This window comes from Tympanuchus pallidicinctus, unplaced genomic scaffold, assembly GCF_026119805.1.
Source record: "Tympanuchus pallidicinctus isolate F22 unplaced genomic scaffold, pur_lepc_1.0 scaffold30, whole genome shotgun sequence".
Taxonomy (NCBI): domain Eukaryota; kingdom Metazoa; phylum Chordata; class Aves; order Galliformes; family Phasianidae; genus Tympanuchus; species Tympanuchus pallidicinctus.
The window spans coordinates 5,035,802-5,051,762 of NW_026294748.1; the positions used below are offsets into that span (position 1 = coordinate 5,035,802).

The 15,961-nt window shown below is 45.1% G+C and overlaps 1 protein-coding gene across 6 annotated transcripts in view; it reads left to right on the forward strand.

The window, feature by feature from the left end:
• Positions 1–15,961, forward strand: part of ARHGAP32 (Rho GTPase activating protein 32) — a 175,606-nt gene that overhangs the window by 68,654 nt on the left and 90,991 nt on the right. For 5 of the 6 annotated variants that reach the window (XM_052697070.1, XM_052697071.1, XM_052697072.1 and 2 more), the window contains 3 exons: positions 10,597–10,688; positions 11,728–11,769; positions 12,137–12,221. In XM_052697070.1, coding sequence (XP_052553030.1) covers positions 10,597–10,688; positions 11,728–11,769; positions 12,137–12,221 — 219 coding nt within the window. The remainder of the gene's footprint in view (positions 1–10,596; positions 10,689–11,727; positions 11,770–12,136; positions 12,222–15,961) is intronic. The other variant, XM_052697076.1, reaches the window with a different exon arrangement.

Consider the following 15,961-nt stretch of genomic DNA (forward strand, 5'->3'; position numbering starts at 1 on the left):
CATTTATTAGAGTTAGGGTACTTAGGGTGTTATATTTGTTAGAGTTAGAATGGTTGGGTTGCATTTGGACTTGATGATCATTAAGGTCTTTTCCAACTATGATTCTGTGATTGTTGTAGTCCATTGGATGCTTTTTTCCAAGGAAATTCAGGTCTGAGATTTGCTGCACAGTGACTTGGTGTGGTAGAGCATAAGGCTAAGTGTTAAAGACTGAGCTTGTAGTTACAATGGCTAGGATCTGTGCTTGTGGTGTTCTGACTTCATGCACATTAGATGTAGATGGACCTAAAAGCCTCACTAGCTCGTCTTTTCTGTGTTAAGTGAATCAAATTTACATTTTCAACCTCTGCTTAATGGCCAGTCGGAAGGTGAGACTTACAGGATGCTTTCCTGCTGAGAATTTACATTGTCTTGTTGTGCTTTTTGCTTAACCAGTGAATCTGCTGTATTTGTGTCTTTCTTGATCATTTTAATCATGAGCCTTCCTTCCTCGCTCTCTTCACTTTGCATTCTTGCACTCAGGTTTGCTCCTTTCCTGTAGTTTGCTCCTTACGTGCTATGTGAGTTTCTCATAGTTGCACAATAAACTCATTTTCTGGTTAGCTGTTGAAGTTGCAGACAAGTTCTGTTGTCGCTTGTTGCTTCAGCCTTTGGTTAATGGAGGCTGTAAAGGTTTGGAGGAGTTGGATGCAGCTGAGCTGTTTTCTGTTCTCCACTGCTTCTCATTGTAGACAGCTGGAGACCCAACTGGGTGCAAGGCTTTGTCACTTGGAATGAATGTCACACTCTGCCAGGTGAGGAACTGCTGAGACTAGCAGCAGTGCAAAGAGCTTGGGAAATTCTGACACAACAGACAGATCTGTGATGCTCATTCAGTTGTCTCTCGAACTTTGCCTCTCTACATGCTTTTGTACTTTGGGAAAGGTGCTCTATGCATTCACAGTTAGGCGAGCATCCCCTTCCCTCCCCCTTTTATCTGCAACGTGTTTGGAAGTGCTTATTATTAATTTATGTGAGTGCTTTGTTTCCAAACCTGCTTCTCAACAAGAAATAAACTGAAGGACTTCCTAAATACATAGAGGTTGAATGTCCTCCTGTTCTCTGAATATCAGATGGGACAGAAACTCTGTTTTTAATATTTCTGTCCTTGTTGTCTAATCATGGGCACCTGAGTTTTTTTTTGTCCTTTGTAGGATTCTAATTTGTACTTTCAGCTGCTGTTCTTTGTAGTTTAGCACAAAGGCAGGTGGTTTTCTTGGTTGCTTTGGGTACTTTGGGTCGCTCATGCAGCTTCATAGGAGCTCTATAATCCTGAGCCAGATTGAGAGCCAGACCGACCGAGATGCAGCACTGGATGGACAGACTTCATAGGAGTCAGGTCATAACACAACATCTCGACCAGTCCTCAAGGATTGCTATATTTTGTAGCAGCCTCTGATTATATTCTCTATTTTTAGAATTTAGTAATATTATCTGCACCATTTTTCTCATGTCTCAGCCCCCAGGTCCCACTGCGCTGCTGGGTAACCTTCACACCTGCCCTTTTTCTTTCTCTCTGCTCCATTTTGGAAGGTGCAGTTGGTTATGCTGACTTTCTTTGTGAAATACTTGTGAGCTCTGGGGACAAAAAGCCATGTTTGAGCCAAGTGATGTTGCAGCATATGATTTTCTAGCATATCTCTGAGCTGGTTGTGTTACCATACAGGAAAGGAGCATCTTTCCCTTGTAAGGACCTGAAGAGTGCTCTGTTTCTATTGCTAGAAGGAATAAAGTTGTGAAAGAGGCTTTAAATAAGATTTCTCACACAAACCTACAAAACAGCTGTCCTCAGCCTGTCATTAACTTCAATGTAATCTGATCGTTTTACTTAATTTTGCATTTACCTTCTGTCATTGACCATCTTACTTGCTCTTAGCACCTCTCTGTGGGTGCAGGGTTGCTGTGCTATAAAAGCTGCCTCTCCCTGTAGCAGGGTTTTGTCAGAATTTTGTGGGGAAGCAGAATTAAAAGAGTGAAATGAATGTGGAGCTCTTTATTCATGTTCTCCTTTCAAATGGTGCTGCCACAGGACGATAGCACCTGGAGCTGCACTAAGCCAGCAGGCAGACCTGCACTGGAGATAAGGTGAATGTACTGAGTCCAAAACTGGAAATAGGATTTCTTTTCTATATACACACAACGTGTGTTTCTGAACAAGGTGGCTCTTTCTGCAGCGTCTGTCGTTATCTTCCAGTCCCTAAAGTTGTGGTGGGTTTATTTTCTGAGGGATTTGGATCCACGTTGCCCTGAGCAGAGTGCTGGGATCATCCTTCCAGCTGGGCTCATCCAACAGTGTCCACAGGGCATCCTTCACAAGTACATCCCTCCTGGATGTGTCCAGGGGCTTTCCATCCCACGCCTCTCAGCAGTCGCTTTGGAGATCTGGCGGTGCAATTAGGGATGAGGTTATTAAGATGGTAACCTCAGTATCCCCAAATGAACCTGGTTTGAAACCAGGCTTCCTAGAAGAGCGATACAAGAACCTCTAAGTTACAATAGGAAACCACTGACAATCCATGAATCTGGCAAATGAGTAACTGAAAAAGCAGGCAGACAGCTGGCAGTCACCGTCCCATTTAGCTTATGCTGGTAGAATTTTCTTAAGGAGAAATGCAAGCCTCCAAATGGCACAGGGGTTAGATTTGTCTGCATGAAGTCCCTGTAATGATCCTTGTTCTTAGATCTGTTCTGAGAACTGTAGTGTTCTCACTGTTTGATAGTGGGTGAGGTAACATAATGTGGTTTGTGAGGGTAACGAAGGCTTTTTAATGAGACCTCAATATATCACTCTCTTAAATTTGGGACAGGAGTGAGGAGAAAATTAATTTTAAACGCAATTTATAAAACCGTGTAGAGTTTGGTGGATTGTTAAGGGTTCAAGAAAGGTGTCAGTCTTGTTAGAGCTGGGCTTGTTTCTCATTCTTTGTTCAGTCCTTAGCCCAGAGCTGCCCCAGATCTTGGCTGTGACTTCTGCAAGAATAGATGCAGAGGATGGGGTATGTGGAGTTTCTGTTATGAATTTCTTTATGTGTTTTTCTTTATTTATGTTGAGCTCTGAACGCCTACCTCAAGGTTCTTTAACATTTTGAAGCTTTTAGGGATATGGAAACATTTCAGTAGTTACAAAACTGTGATTCTTCTTTTCTGTTGGCTTTTTGGATAGCTTGGATGATGCACCAGGATTGGGCTTGAGCTTTTTGTCCCCCTGGATGCTCCAGCACTCAGCTTCTGGCTCCTAGTCCTAAGAGTTACTTCAGCGTAATGGAAAATGTTACCTTAAAGCTGGAGGCTGGCTCTGTGCTGGAGGAGGCTCTGGGGCTTGGCTTGCCATTGATGGCAAGGCTGGATCTCACTGGATCTCATCTCACCCAAACCCCAGTATGGCTTTCCTGTCCAGCGCCCCACTGCTTTGTGCCATTGAGGTCACCAGGGGTGATTGCAGTAGAGCTAACGATGGGCTGGAGGTGGGATTTCGGGTGCTATGGGTAATATAGGCCTGGGCATGTGACAAGTGTTCCTTACAGCACACCAATCTGCCACCAGGCTGTGATAATGCTTTGGTCAAAACAGTTCTGGTCTGGCATCAAACCCATAACCTCCATTTTGCTTTCAGTTCACGTAACCTGTTTTCTTTATTATTGCTGCATGAATCAAATGCTTTTTCCCTTGTGAAGCTGTTGGCAAGGTATTGTGTTGCTGCATATGGTCCTTTCCCCCCCTCTGCTCTTGGTTGGAGTCCTTTGTGTTTCACAGGTTTACCCCCAGCATGGGTTTGTCCCTGGGAGTCTTTGCAATGAGGGACGATCACTTAATTGGCACATTGACTTCCATTTGGGTTTGCCAATTAATTGAGTTTGATTAAGCTGGAATGGATACTGTATTTCAGACAGTAAGTACTAATTTATAGTAATCGTTTAATTTTTGTTGGTAACGCTATGCTTTCAGTTATGTTTTTCTCTCTTCACAGTGCATGCAGTCTTGTGGTACAGTGTTGACCTGTGGGAAAAAAATGACATTTTCCAAACTTGCTTTAAAATCCATTGCATGCAGCACTTAGCAAAGGAAGAAGGATTCAGCATAGTTTGCTGATGGCCACGTTCACCAGTTTTCAGGCACGTTGACCTTCTGTTTTGCTTATCTGTTTGTCTCAAACTGAATCTGATGCAGACAGATAAATACAGCATCTCACCAATGAGACGTTTGGGTTTCATGTTTACATGTCACCACCAGTATTTCTTCTTCTATAGTCCCAGAATCACAGAATGGTTGGAAGGGACCTCAAGGATCACAAATCTCCAACCCCCTGCCATGTGCAGGGCCACCAACCTCCACATTTAATACCAGCCCCGGCTGCCCAGGGCCCCATCCAGTCTGGCCTGGAACACCTCCAGGGATGGACAGGGCATCCACAGCCTCCCTGGGCAGCTGTTCCAGCACCTCACCACTCTCTCTGTGAACAATTTCCCTGGTCCTGGGGGATAATGACAACTTAAAAAGACAAAAGTGGCACGTGAATGCAGCAGCCAATTTTTTGAATGCTCCTGGTAGCATTTACCTAATAACTATATGAAGGCAGTAAAGCATTCTTGGGCACATCCCTGTTGTGTGCAGTGGGGAGGAGCTCTGCGCTCACCTGCTTTGCTGGTGCTCACGTGCTGTGCTGAGCAGGAGCATGCACAGACTGCAGCCCTGTGCCCAGTGCTGTGTCCTGTTCTGACCCACATGGCACGAGCTGCAGCTCACTGTCACCTCGGATGTGAGTGCAGAAATGCTGATGTCAGCTCTGCTCACTGTGGCTCCTCTGGCTGAAGGCCCTGGAGCAGTGTGGGATCCCCAGCCCCCACTGGGGCACAGTGACTGGGCTGACCCTTTTGTTCTCGTGGGCTGTGAGGTTTATGGATAGTGATGGTATAAATTGCATGTTACAAACAGACACATTCCTCACGTTGCTGTGTTATTATAAGGGTTTGCAAAATGAGTGTATCATATAGCAGTTATGTCTTTTATGCCACTGGAGCTGGCTCTTTTATAAGCCGAGCCCAGGCTGGTTTTACATGCATGAATATGAATTCCCATTAACTCCTCTGACTCCTGATCTATTGGGTTAACTGTCAGCCTGCTGTTTTTTCTGCCTTCTAGTTTTTCTTCCACTGCAGTGGGAAAATTCTTTGGCTTCTAAGCGGATTTGTACCTGTAACATAATGCAGCATTGGTATTTACGTGAGCACTGCGTATGGCCGGGGGACTGAGGAGTGGCATTGGCTGGCTTCAGCCTGAATTAATCTCTCAAGTTCTTTGTGCTGTGAGCAATTGCATTCTGGCACCCAAAACCCTGCAGGTCCTTGATGGGTAAGCTGTGATTAGGACCCCCTCCTTTCTCTGTGAAGCAATAGGCTGTGCATCAAACAGAGCAAGGGGTTTTTGGGATGGAGTTTTTTGAGCCAACAAGGAATGGGAATGAAAGCATTGTGCTCGTTGGATGCTCCCTTTTCCCTGGCTTTCTTCTACAATTTATTTTGTGAGCTGTACAGAAGGAGGACTCTAACCCTGGCTGCCTTTCCCACGCATATTGTATGTGGGATTTTTGTTCTTAAAGTACATTCCTCAGCCAGAAACCATTCTATGGGGCTGTGTGCTGTACGTGCAGCTCCCTGGGCTGAGCTCTTTGTGAATGGCAATGAGGCACTAACTGCTGCTTGCCTATAGCCACACAGCCTTAAAGCTCTCAGGTAGTTATCATGCTGATGCTGTCCCCAGTAGCCAACCACTCATTTTTGCTCAGTGCATCCGTTTTTGTCTTTGAAACAAGTGCTAGCAATGAAAGAATATGCAAGTGCAAGGCTGTTTTGCTGGAAATAACTGTCATTCTTTGGGTGCATTTGATTCATCTGCGTCTTTTTAAAGCCCACTTAAGAAATCCCATTGTGACATAAAATCTGCCAGCTTTACGAGGTGAGTTTTGTTCACAGTCACAATAGCACTGCCAGAGCAGGGCCAGGCTGCTGCCAAGTTGCTTACTCTGTGCCTTGGATTCCATTCACCCAATTAGCTGCTTTACATGTGAGCTGGGGGGGCTCTTCCTGCCTATCTGAGCTAGATTTGAGAAAGCAGGATGTGAATAGTTAAGTGCTTTGTTCTGCTGAGGCTGATCCTTCAAACCGTGGTAAATGGGTGCTGTGGATGAACGCCTGTAACACTGGAGCTCAGGAATGAGAGGTTTCCCTTCGTTTGCCAGCTCATGGCACCGCTTAAAAGTTTTCTCTTACTTTTCTTCCCTTGGAGGGGAGGAGCTGGGAGCAGAAAAAGCACATCCTGTGTGGTCTTCTGAAAGAGAATAATAATTCCATGCTAACCACGCTGTGTGGTGAGGGCTGCGCAGAACAATTCAGTGACAGGGAATGTGGAAAATGGAATTAGAAGTCCTGAACTGAAAAAATGATACACATCAAAGCATCTTTATTGAATACAGATTTCCTAGACATGGGATTAAGAATGAGCACAGCCAGGATTCAGAGTTTCCCTACTGGGCAGCTCCTGCAGTTGGGGATGGGGACTCTTGGCCACACAGCAGACTGCCCTTGGTTTCCAGTATTACATGTGCCAGTACTGCTCTCTGCTGCTCAGCCCCTGAATAGCACGGATGCTCATTCTTCAGCTCGATTTTGAGATGTGGAGTTGGGAGGATAATTATTACTTTCTGTTTCTTCATTAAAACTGCAGGTCTTTTTGTTTAAGGTGAGATTGCCAGACCTGGGCACGCAAACCAGGTGCTTATTTGCCTTAAATACATCCAGGTATCCCAGGCAGTTATGAAGAACTCAGCTGCAATGTATTAAAGCATGTATATTTATTGTGGAGATCCTGTATGGCTGTTCCAAGTAAGAGTAGAAAGAAGTTGCTCTCCTCGAGCCTGTTGGTGGCTGCAGTTGCTCCAATTAAGTAGAGCATCACTTGCTGTTGGGTGATGACTGGTGCTGCAGCAGCAGTTTCCTGCTGCTCTTCAGTGAAGAAGTGAAAGTGACAAAGGCTGCCTTTTTGGTAAGTTCTGGCCGTGGTCCTTTGGTTTGGTTTTAGAAGGAAAAGCAAGGGGAAGTGAAAATGATGTACAGGGCAGACTGCCATGGAGAGCAGCTCCAGCATTTTGATTCAGCTCTGCCACTGTTAGAAACAAGGCCATGTGCTCAAGGAACCCAGAGCAGTCTGGTTTCTTCAGACTGGTTCGGATGAGAGACTGGTGATGGGGGGATGCATAAATGCTAATGCTTATCCAGTATTTACTGTGGCTTTGTGGTAACCTTGGTTAAGGGGACGTGTGTCCTGGTGTGAGTCTGCAGCTGGGGGTTTTGTCCCAGCTCGGGGTTCTTCCCTGCTGAGGACACCCAAGAACTCAGTGGAGTGCTTCAGTTTCACGTGTGCTTTCACACTGTGTTACAATTCTGGAAGTGAGGGAGGAGGGCTGATGTGTTGGCTGATGAATGCAGTGAGACTTTTCGGAGAAAATCCCTTCATGTTTCACTGTGGAGTTGTTAGAAATAAATTATTTATGACTGAGGTTTTGTGCCAGAGAGAGCAAAGCTGAAGTTCTTCAAGTTGAGGTGATAAAAGGCTGCAAACTCAAACTTGGCAGCCCGCGTCCCTGGGAGATTCAGCAGCAGCACTCAGAAGTGGCACAGGTGACTCCCAGCGCTCACATGGCTGTGGTGACCTAAACCTGGCATCCCATCCACCAGAAGGATGGACAGACAGACAGGCGTTGTCTCAGAACTGCTTGGAACTTTCAGTGATACCCACCTGCCCCACAGTCTGTGCTGCTCTATTGCACAAAGGCTGCAGTGGGACCATCCCAGCTTTCGGAGCATTGCAGCAGAGCTGGGAAACCTCCAACCGAACACAGCAGCCTGAGGATGCACACGAAGCCAGCAGGCTGCGTTCTGGATCAAGGCCTAATTTGTTTACCAAGTCTGGGACCAAAGCAGATTGATTGGTGCAGCAGTGACATTAAGCTGTGAGAATCAGACTAAACAATTTGCACGAACAGATTTACTCTGCAATTACTGAGCTTTCACGGAACAGGGATGCATGGAAGAGAAAGGAGTGAGAAGCCAACCTGTGATGTTAGCCAGCTAATTTTCAGGTGTAAATAATTCAAACTGCTTCCAAATGATTTTTAGAAGGAAATTGCTGTGACACAAAGCACGGGAGATAACAAATCTCACTGTGGAGTGTTTTATTTGTGTTTTGAGAGAGAGGTGATGTGAGGCGATCTCCTGAGTGCCAGGTTTGAGATGAAAGCAGGTAAAACTAATGGTGAATGAAGTGTGATTATGCTGTAGCTGGCTTCCTGTGGTTTAAATGGAAAGTAATTGCATTTCAGTTAGGAGAAGTGGGGTTTATAAAATTGCAATAGATTTCTTTCTTCATTATCTAATCACCTTTCCTTTTCTGCTGTTTGTGCCTCGTACTAAAGCTCTTGGCTTACACAGGATCACCATTCTGCCCATTTTCCTCAGCTGTGAGCCTTCAGAAAGATTATGTTCAGCTGCACAGCCCAGAGAGCTCAAATCTAATTGGAAAAGCCCCCAAAGTTAATTAGTGCATGGCATCTCATTGTGGTCCATGTCAGTGGTGCATGATGCTGGAAATGGGAAGGCAACCAGCAAGGTTGGGCTCAGCTGGGAAGGAGAGGACAGCAGAACCCTGAGCAGAGCTGCTGGCATTTACATCTCCTGGAGGTGTGAGTTTTGCCTACGCTGCTCTGAGTCAGCAGCAAGGCTCTGCTCACTGCAGGCTGCCTGGGGGCCACGTGGTTCTGTCGGATTTGTTTCACAGTGTTCATATTCTCCCAGATTCTGAAGAAGAAATTATTTTTCTTCCTGCAAAATTTCTGTTCTTTAGAAAATGAAGTCCAGCACCATCCAGCTTTGCCTAAAAGCAGCTTACAGGAATGGTGCGTTTATCACTGTAATTAGTGATTTTCTCATGTAAAAGATGCATGAGGTTTAAATGAAATTGGTGATCTTCTTAATGCTGAAAATCACAATGAGATTCTTCGAGTGTCCTGTGAGATACTGAAGTAACTGTGCACGTCGTGACTGTCAGGCAGCCTGGCAGAGGTTTCTTCAGGTCTGTAGATACTGCCCTGCTGTTTTCTGAGTGAGTGCTCACAGTCTGCAGCTGTGGACAGACTGCAAGGCAGGGCTGAGTGGAAGCAGAGACGGACCCTGGTGCTGGCATCTGACCCTGAGCCTGCTCATGGCAGCTGTGAGAGCAGCCCTGGGGATTCTATAGCTGTGTACCTCCTAATGCTGGAAGTTGAGTCACTCCTTCTGCCTCTGCTGCAGTTTGTTGATGAGGGTAGGAATGGTGAATGGTGCACGTGTGAGTTTGGACCCTGTCAAACTGAGCAAGAGCTTCAGGGATGGGGACAGGGAAGATTCTCCTGACTGTGGGGTTGCAACATCAGACTGAAGCTTTGCGTCCGACACCAGGCTGTGCTGTGCCTGACACTGCTGTGTTCTGGGGCATGGCTGCTGCCAAACTGATGGCTTCTGCTCAGGGAGCTTTGGCTGGACTTGTGCAAAAGCATTTGTGCTGATCTGCTGCTCCAGGGAGTTCTGCCTCCTCCTGTCATTAGAAAATGAGTTTGTGCAATAGTTATTCATTCTGGGCCTCCAAGAGAGGGAATCCTGAGCTGAGTCCCTTCTTCTTGCTTGAACATTTGTTATTTTGAGCATCATTCACATTTTGCAACGTATTGCATAAAGCAGAACGGACATCTTTCTGTGATCCAGCCTGTGCTCATTCTGCTGGGCTCATCTGCATCAGTAAGGAGCCGACATCATGGAGCAGAGTTTGCTCCCCTTGCTCTGTGAAGTCTGTACTGATCTCCTCATTCAATTGCTGTTCCTTTGATGAGAGCCACCTCTCAGCCTTTGGAGCTCAGAGCTGCTCCAGCAGCAGCACACAGAGCTCAGTGCTTCCCCAGGGATGGTGCTGCAGCTGCAGGAGGAGGGGGGTGTGTGTGCAAAAATGGGTAATGCAAATGGAAAAGGAGAGCGTGGGGCTCTGGACTCACTGAACTAAATGAGTGTCAGCAATTAAAGACATTTTAATAGGTTCGTGTGCTTACAACAATAGCTTCAAGTGTCTTTGTGAAAGCTCACCTCCCACGGATGAGCAGCTCTGCCATTAACATGGTTTTGTGCTGCATGAACTATCCAGCTGCTTCCAGGGTCTGTGCATGAATGCTGCACCGGTGTCTGAGTATGGAGTTTGGGAGTGTTTGTTGGACTCGACCTCTGAAAATCTCTACTTAGAAACCAAGAGAAGTAATGAACAAAATATTGGATCTCAGGGTTATTAGTAATGCTCTACAGAACAGTTTAGGAGATAAACAGATGCTAAGTCAGCACCAATGGTTCACTTTTCCTTTCCCTCCCCCCATATTAAAAAGCTAAAAATACAGCTTTTATCACTAAAGAGCTATGATTGTATATGGAGAAAACAGCAATCCACACTGTGCAATCCTTACTTTCCTTTCCTCTGCTTGTTTTGCAGGCACGTGGTGCAGATATCCCTGACATCACAGGGGAGTTACCGCTCCGGACCTGCGGCAGCACAGCAAGTATGAAAGTGAAGAATGTGAAAAAGTAAGAGCAGTGTTGTTTGATTTTTCCTATCTGTGCTGGGCTTCTGGCTGTGACATCCTGGATTTGAGCTCTTGCGTTGGAATACATCCAGGGCAGTCAGTGACAGTTTTTGTTAACGCCTTCACATTTTGGGAGCAACCAAAATCCTTGCAAAGCAAAGTTATAGTGAACGTAGCATGGAAGTGGGGATCAGAGGTTTCCTTAGGTCCCTTGCCTGCTTCATGCTGTGGAGGCAAAGCCTGTCAGACTCTTTCACTTCACTGTTACTGTATTCTTAAACTTCTGGGATTCCTCTCTGAAATTGATCCATTTAAATGTATATGTGTGTGTGTGTGTGTGTATATACATACTTATGTGTGCATTTATGTATATACGTATGTTAGGGTGGTGTGTATGTATATATATATTTATTTGATGTTCTGGTCTTTCCCTTTTTTCACCTCCTGCCTTGTGCCTCTTTCCTGAATGGGTTTTGCACAGTTTTTCTGTCAGTGTTTGTTTTTTTTTTTCCTTCTGATTCTCTTTCTTTTCCCTGTGAGCCTCTTTTGCTCTCTCTCACTCTCTCCCAGATGATGTAAACCCACTTATTATGTTTGTAGCTGAGGTTTCAAACCCCTAACCTGTAAAGAGGCTCAAAAATAATCAGTATTACTTGACTTGTCTTTGCTAAGGATGCTGACTTGAGGACCAGAACTCCCCAGTATCGATAGCTCTGTGCATTCACATTACCTCTCCGTAGAGCTCTGATGCTGCGAGGGAAATGGCTCTTTGTTCTAGTGCTGAGCAGCCAGATGCTGTATCTCACTTCCCACTTATATTCCCGTGGGAAGAGAGAGCTAGATAATGACAATCTCATTGGCTCACTACCAGAGTTATCTATAGGAGTCTATAATAGCTTCAGCAGAAGCAGAGCATGCTGCAGAGCCAGAGGATCTCCCCGTCAGCCATCGCTGTAGCTGGAGCCACTTGGGAATAATTATGCCTCACTTTTGAATTTTAAAAAAGCAGAGGATAAATAGCATTTGTTCTGCACCCTCAGATACATCAACCCGGGACTGATGGGCTGTGATGCCTTTCACAGGTAACGTTCTACTTTCCTATGTGTCTCGTGTAAGGCTGCTTATTTGCACTGCAAAAACGCATTTATTAAGGTAGAGCTGCTTGTCCCTGCACCGTTCCTTAAAGCTGTGGGCCTTGGTGTTGATGAAATGCCACGTGGTTTTTAAGGATGCAATGATAAAAGCCATTTTGCAATTCAGTTTTCCTTTCTCGCTCAATTCCTTTCTCCACTGTTTTGGTGCATCACATCAACAGACCCCTCTGCTCCCTTGGCTTTAGGGTGAGGAAGCTCTTATTTTGTATGAGTAACTGGGTTTTATAACAGATCTTGATGCTGAGCTTAGGTTTGGTGGTTTTGCATCTTATGATGTGCTTTTGGTGTGCTTCAGGTTATCCTTTACAAAGGGTCATTTCCCGAAGATGGCTGAATGTGCACATTTCCATTATGAAAACGTGGACTTTGGCAACATACAGGTGAGTTTCTTTTCCATGTTTGTTCAGTTACCAGCTGACCTGATGAGGGTGGCTCCAGTGAGGTTTCTTTAGTTCATGGCAGAATGTTTAGTAATAGGAAGTTAAAGCAATCTGCTCTCTTTGTTTGGAATTGCTTCTGTGTTCTGTACCCAGCCATGCGGTCACCCCTCCGAGTCTGCATTTGACTGATGTCACACTTTTAAGTCTGCATCATTCATTATTGAGCCGTCTCTGATAAGTGCATGCATGTCTTTAGCTTGTGTGTGTATCTTCAAACAACTGTGTGCATGTATTTATGTAAATACAATCTCTTAATTTCAATTTACCCATCCTCTCCATGCTATCTCAGCTCTGCGTTGTGCACGGCAGCAGCTGTGTCATCAGAATGCAGGGAGCTGCTACTCAGTTTCTGAGCTGCATTTCTAAAGTGTGCAAGCTTTATTCCTTTGTGGTCCATCCATCAGAAATACAGGCAGATGCATTTTTCATTGAGCAGTTCCTTGGAGGATTGAGAACCGAAAAGTCACTGCTATTTCCTCATAAATAGGGCACACCACGCTCTGCATTTTCAGAAACAGGAATGCCTCCAGCATCTGCCAGCTTTGTTGCCAAAAAGAGGTTACAACCTTTTAATTTGTGAAACATTTTCTCTAATATGGTGAATTATTTACAGCCTTTCATGTTCCTGTACTTGGTGGCTTTGCAAACAGAGTTATAACAGTTATATATTTCTTTTTTTTTTTTTCTTTTTTTTCCTGTCTCTGTGAAATTCCTCCTGGTTGCTCAGTCTTGTCGGGCCCTGAGCTGTTTGCTCCATGTCTGTATGGGCAGCAGCAATGGGGGGCATGGTGCTAACAGCATCTGGAGGTGCTCAGCTGCCTCTGAAAAACCATCACAGCCATCTATGGAAGACCAAAGCCAAATACACACAGCTGTTTGTGTACCTGAGGCCAGATGTGCTCAAGCAAAGTCAATCAGGCCCTACATGCCAACTCCAAGCCTCTTTCTAAGCAAGATTCCTGCGGTGTAGTAGCTTTGTAAAATGGATAAAATTATCTGAAGAGCTGGGCTTTGCTCCTGAGAAATGAACAAATAAGGCATTACGGTATTGCCTTAATAGGAGAAAAGCAGAATTAATGGCAAAATAAAAGCCATTAATACAACAGTATTAGTTTACAGGCTTAAAAATAGGTTCCTTTGGGACTCATGCATTTTCATCAAGTGGCTTTCGTTGGTGGCTCCTTTGTAGGCTGCACTGATTTGTGACTGACAGCTTGGCACCTAATAGCGAGTTACCAAGTTGCATCTGAGGGGATCGTGGGTGTAAACTCCTTTCAAAATCTATTTGCTGTTAAAAATTTGCATAGTAGAAATGCAGTATTATCTGGCTGTGTCAGTAATTGTGTAATGCTATCTATTAACAGCCTGGCCGAACTTCAGATTGTTTTGTAACATTTATGTCACTTGTAATATGGTCTCATGCTGCAATTGGTATTAATATCTTGGCATTTCACCTCATGAGATGGTTTTAAATTAACTCTCTGAGATGTATAAAGACAGATTTGTTCTCCTCCTAACACTGTGCTAAAACAACAAGATGCATTTTGGGATGCTTTTCTCTTCAGAGATGTTCTGGTATGCTGCTTCCAACAGCCATGTTTTAAGTTTATCTCTGTCTGGCCAGCAAGGCATGCTGCATGGGGAGGAAATTGCTGGTGTTACCAGGGAAAGGCTGTGCTCATCACAAAGGAGGCTACTGTCAAAGCTGCAGTTAAAGGATGGGTTTTACAGAAGGCATCAGTGCCAGAAAGTCACTGCTATTTTCCTGTAATACATTGCATTTATTTCTGCCTTTTTTTTTTTTTTTTTTAACCAAGTCTACATCACTGATTTCTCCATTTTATGATGATTCATTTATTTCAGCCTAATATTGGGTAAGAATCTAAGGGCTTTGTTAGCAGCTGTGGCTCAGCCCTCTGTGCTGCTTCCCCAGAGGAGGTGGGGTGGGCCCTGCTCCCTTCCTTTGCTCTTCTGCTCTGCTGCCTTCCCATTGTGCTTAGCCAACGTCCTGCCTCTAGAGCATCAGCATTCAATTCATTAATATACAAAGTAAATGTTGCTTCTGCTGGTATTGCTATACAGAGCATCCTACTGCTCAGCCCAGGATAATTGCAGCTTCCAGGTTTTGTGTTTTGCCTGTAAAGCTCTTCCAGTTAACTTGTTCGCATGGAATTGGAATATCTCAGTTCCAATGGTTGTGCCATACAATCTCACTGCCTCTTAGTGTGCTTGATAATATGTACAAGCTGAGCTATTTAACAGAACCTCTGTATTTGTCCAGCTGTACATAGTAAGGTGATTCTTACAGTGGAGCAATTCCCATAATGCAAATGTGATTTTTCTTATCATAGAATCACAGAATGGTTTAACAGAACATGCTAACAGCTCAACAGCCCCATCTCCCTCAGCCTTTCATTGCAGGAGGGGTGCTTCAGATGGATTTGAAGCATCTCCATGGCCTCCTCTGGATCCACTGCCACAGCCCCACGTTCCCTCAGCCCAGTGTGCAACACTTGGCCTTCTTGAACCTCATTAGGCTCCTATGGGCACCCTGCTCTGGGCATAGGGCCATCCAGGCAGTTCCTTATCCACCCGATGGTCCACCCTTCAAATCCATCTCTGTGCCATTAATGTGATCAGGAGAAACAGTCATTAGGCATTCTGTAAGTGTCTTAACTTTCTGCCAGAAATCAAGACTTGGAAAAAAACAGAACTTATCTTCACTTGAGGAAGTTTTAGTAATGGAATATGGAGAGATGATGCACTCTGTACTTTCCGGGTGATTTTATTTGCTCACTGAAGAACATATTGCTAAGGGAGAGAAAGCGCTGCCATGCACATTCCTGTTGCTGCAGCTATCTTGCCTTTAGCACAGGTTTACCCCTCAGACAGCACCGTCTCTGTTCTGCTGTGGTTGTGTTTATGTAGCTGCCTTCTAAAAATAAAACCCTGTCAGAACAGGACTGGATTACGGTGCCTGGAAGATCCTCTCCTCCTTATCTGTTAAGCCCTGGCATTGCAAGAGGTAGGATTGCAGTTATCAGTGATAAAGGAAGCATTTGAACCAGAATCACTTCCGTCTGAGGCATCAGCTGCCAGGAATGCTGCTGCAGCTCAGCAGGGTGGTTTGCTGTCTGCAGCCTTCCAGCCACAGCACACTGCTGCTTTTCAGTGGTCCCTGTGGTTGTATCTGCAATTGCATTTTCCTGTGGTGTCCTAAGGGTGAGAGGTATTGCAAAGAGCAGTTCAGTTCTGCTTGTGGTTATGAGCAAAGCCTGCTGAGGAGATACTTGAGGGGGTTGTCATCTTTTGGTGGCTTGTCTTTTTTTGCTTTTATTTAATAATTCTCCAGTGAACGGAAGCACACTTGTGAGGGTCTCTCTGTTAACTATGCCTTTTTTTCTTGTGGTGGGTTGCAAACGAAAATGGAAGAGCCTGCCCAGCTGCCCTGCTCTGGAGCTGCCTGGGGTAGTTTAAGGTATTTAGCACAGAGCAGTCCATGCACGGGTCAGCTAAAATAACAGGAACGTGGAAATGCCCCCTGACCTGTGCCTGGGAGTCGAGCAGCACAGCTCTCATCTTCCATCCGTGCTGCTAAACGAAGCCTGCTCACTGCCTTTGGAGTGGGAGGGATTGTTCATTCCCTCAGCTCTTCTGTGGGCATGGTAATTTTCAGCATC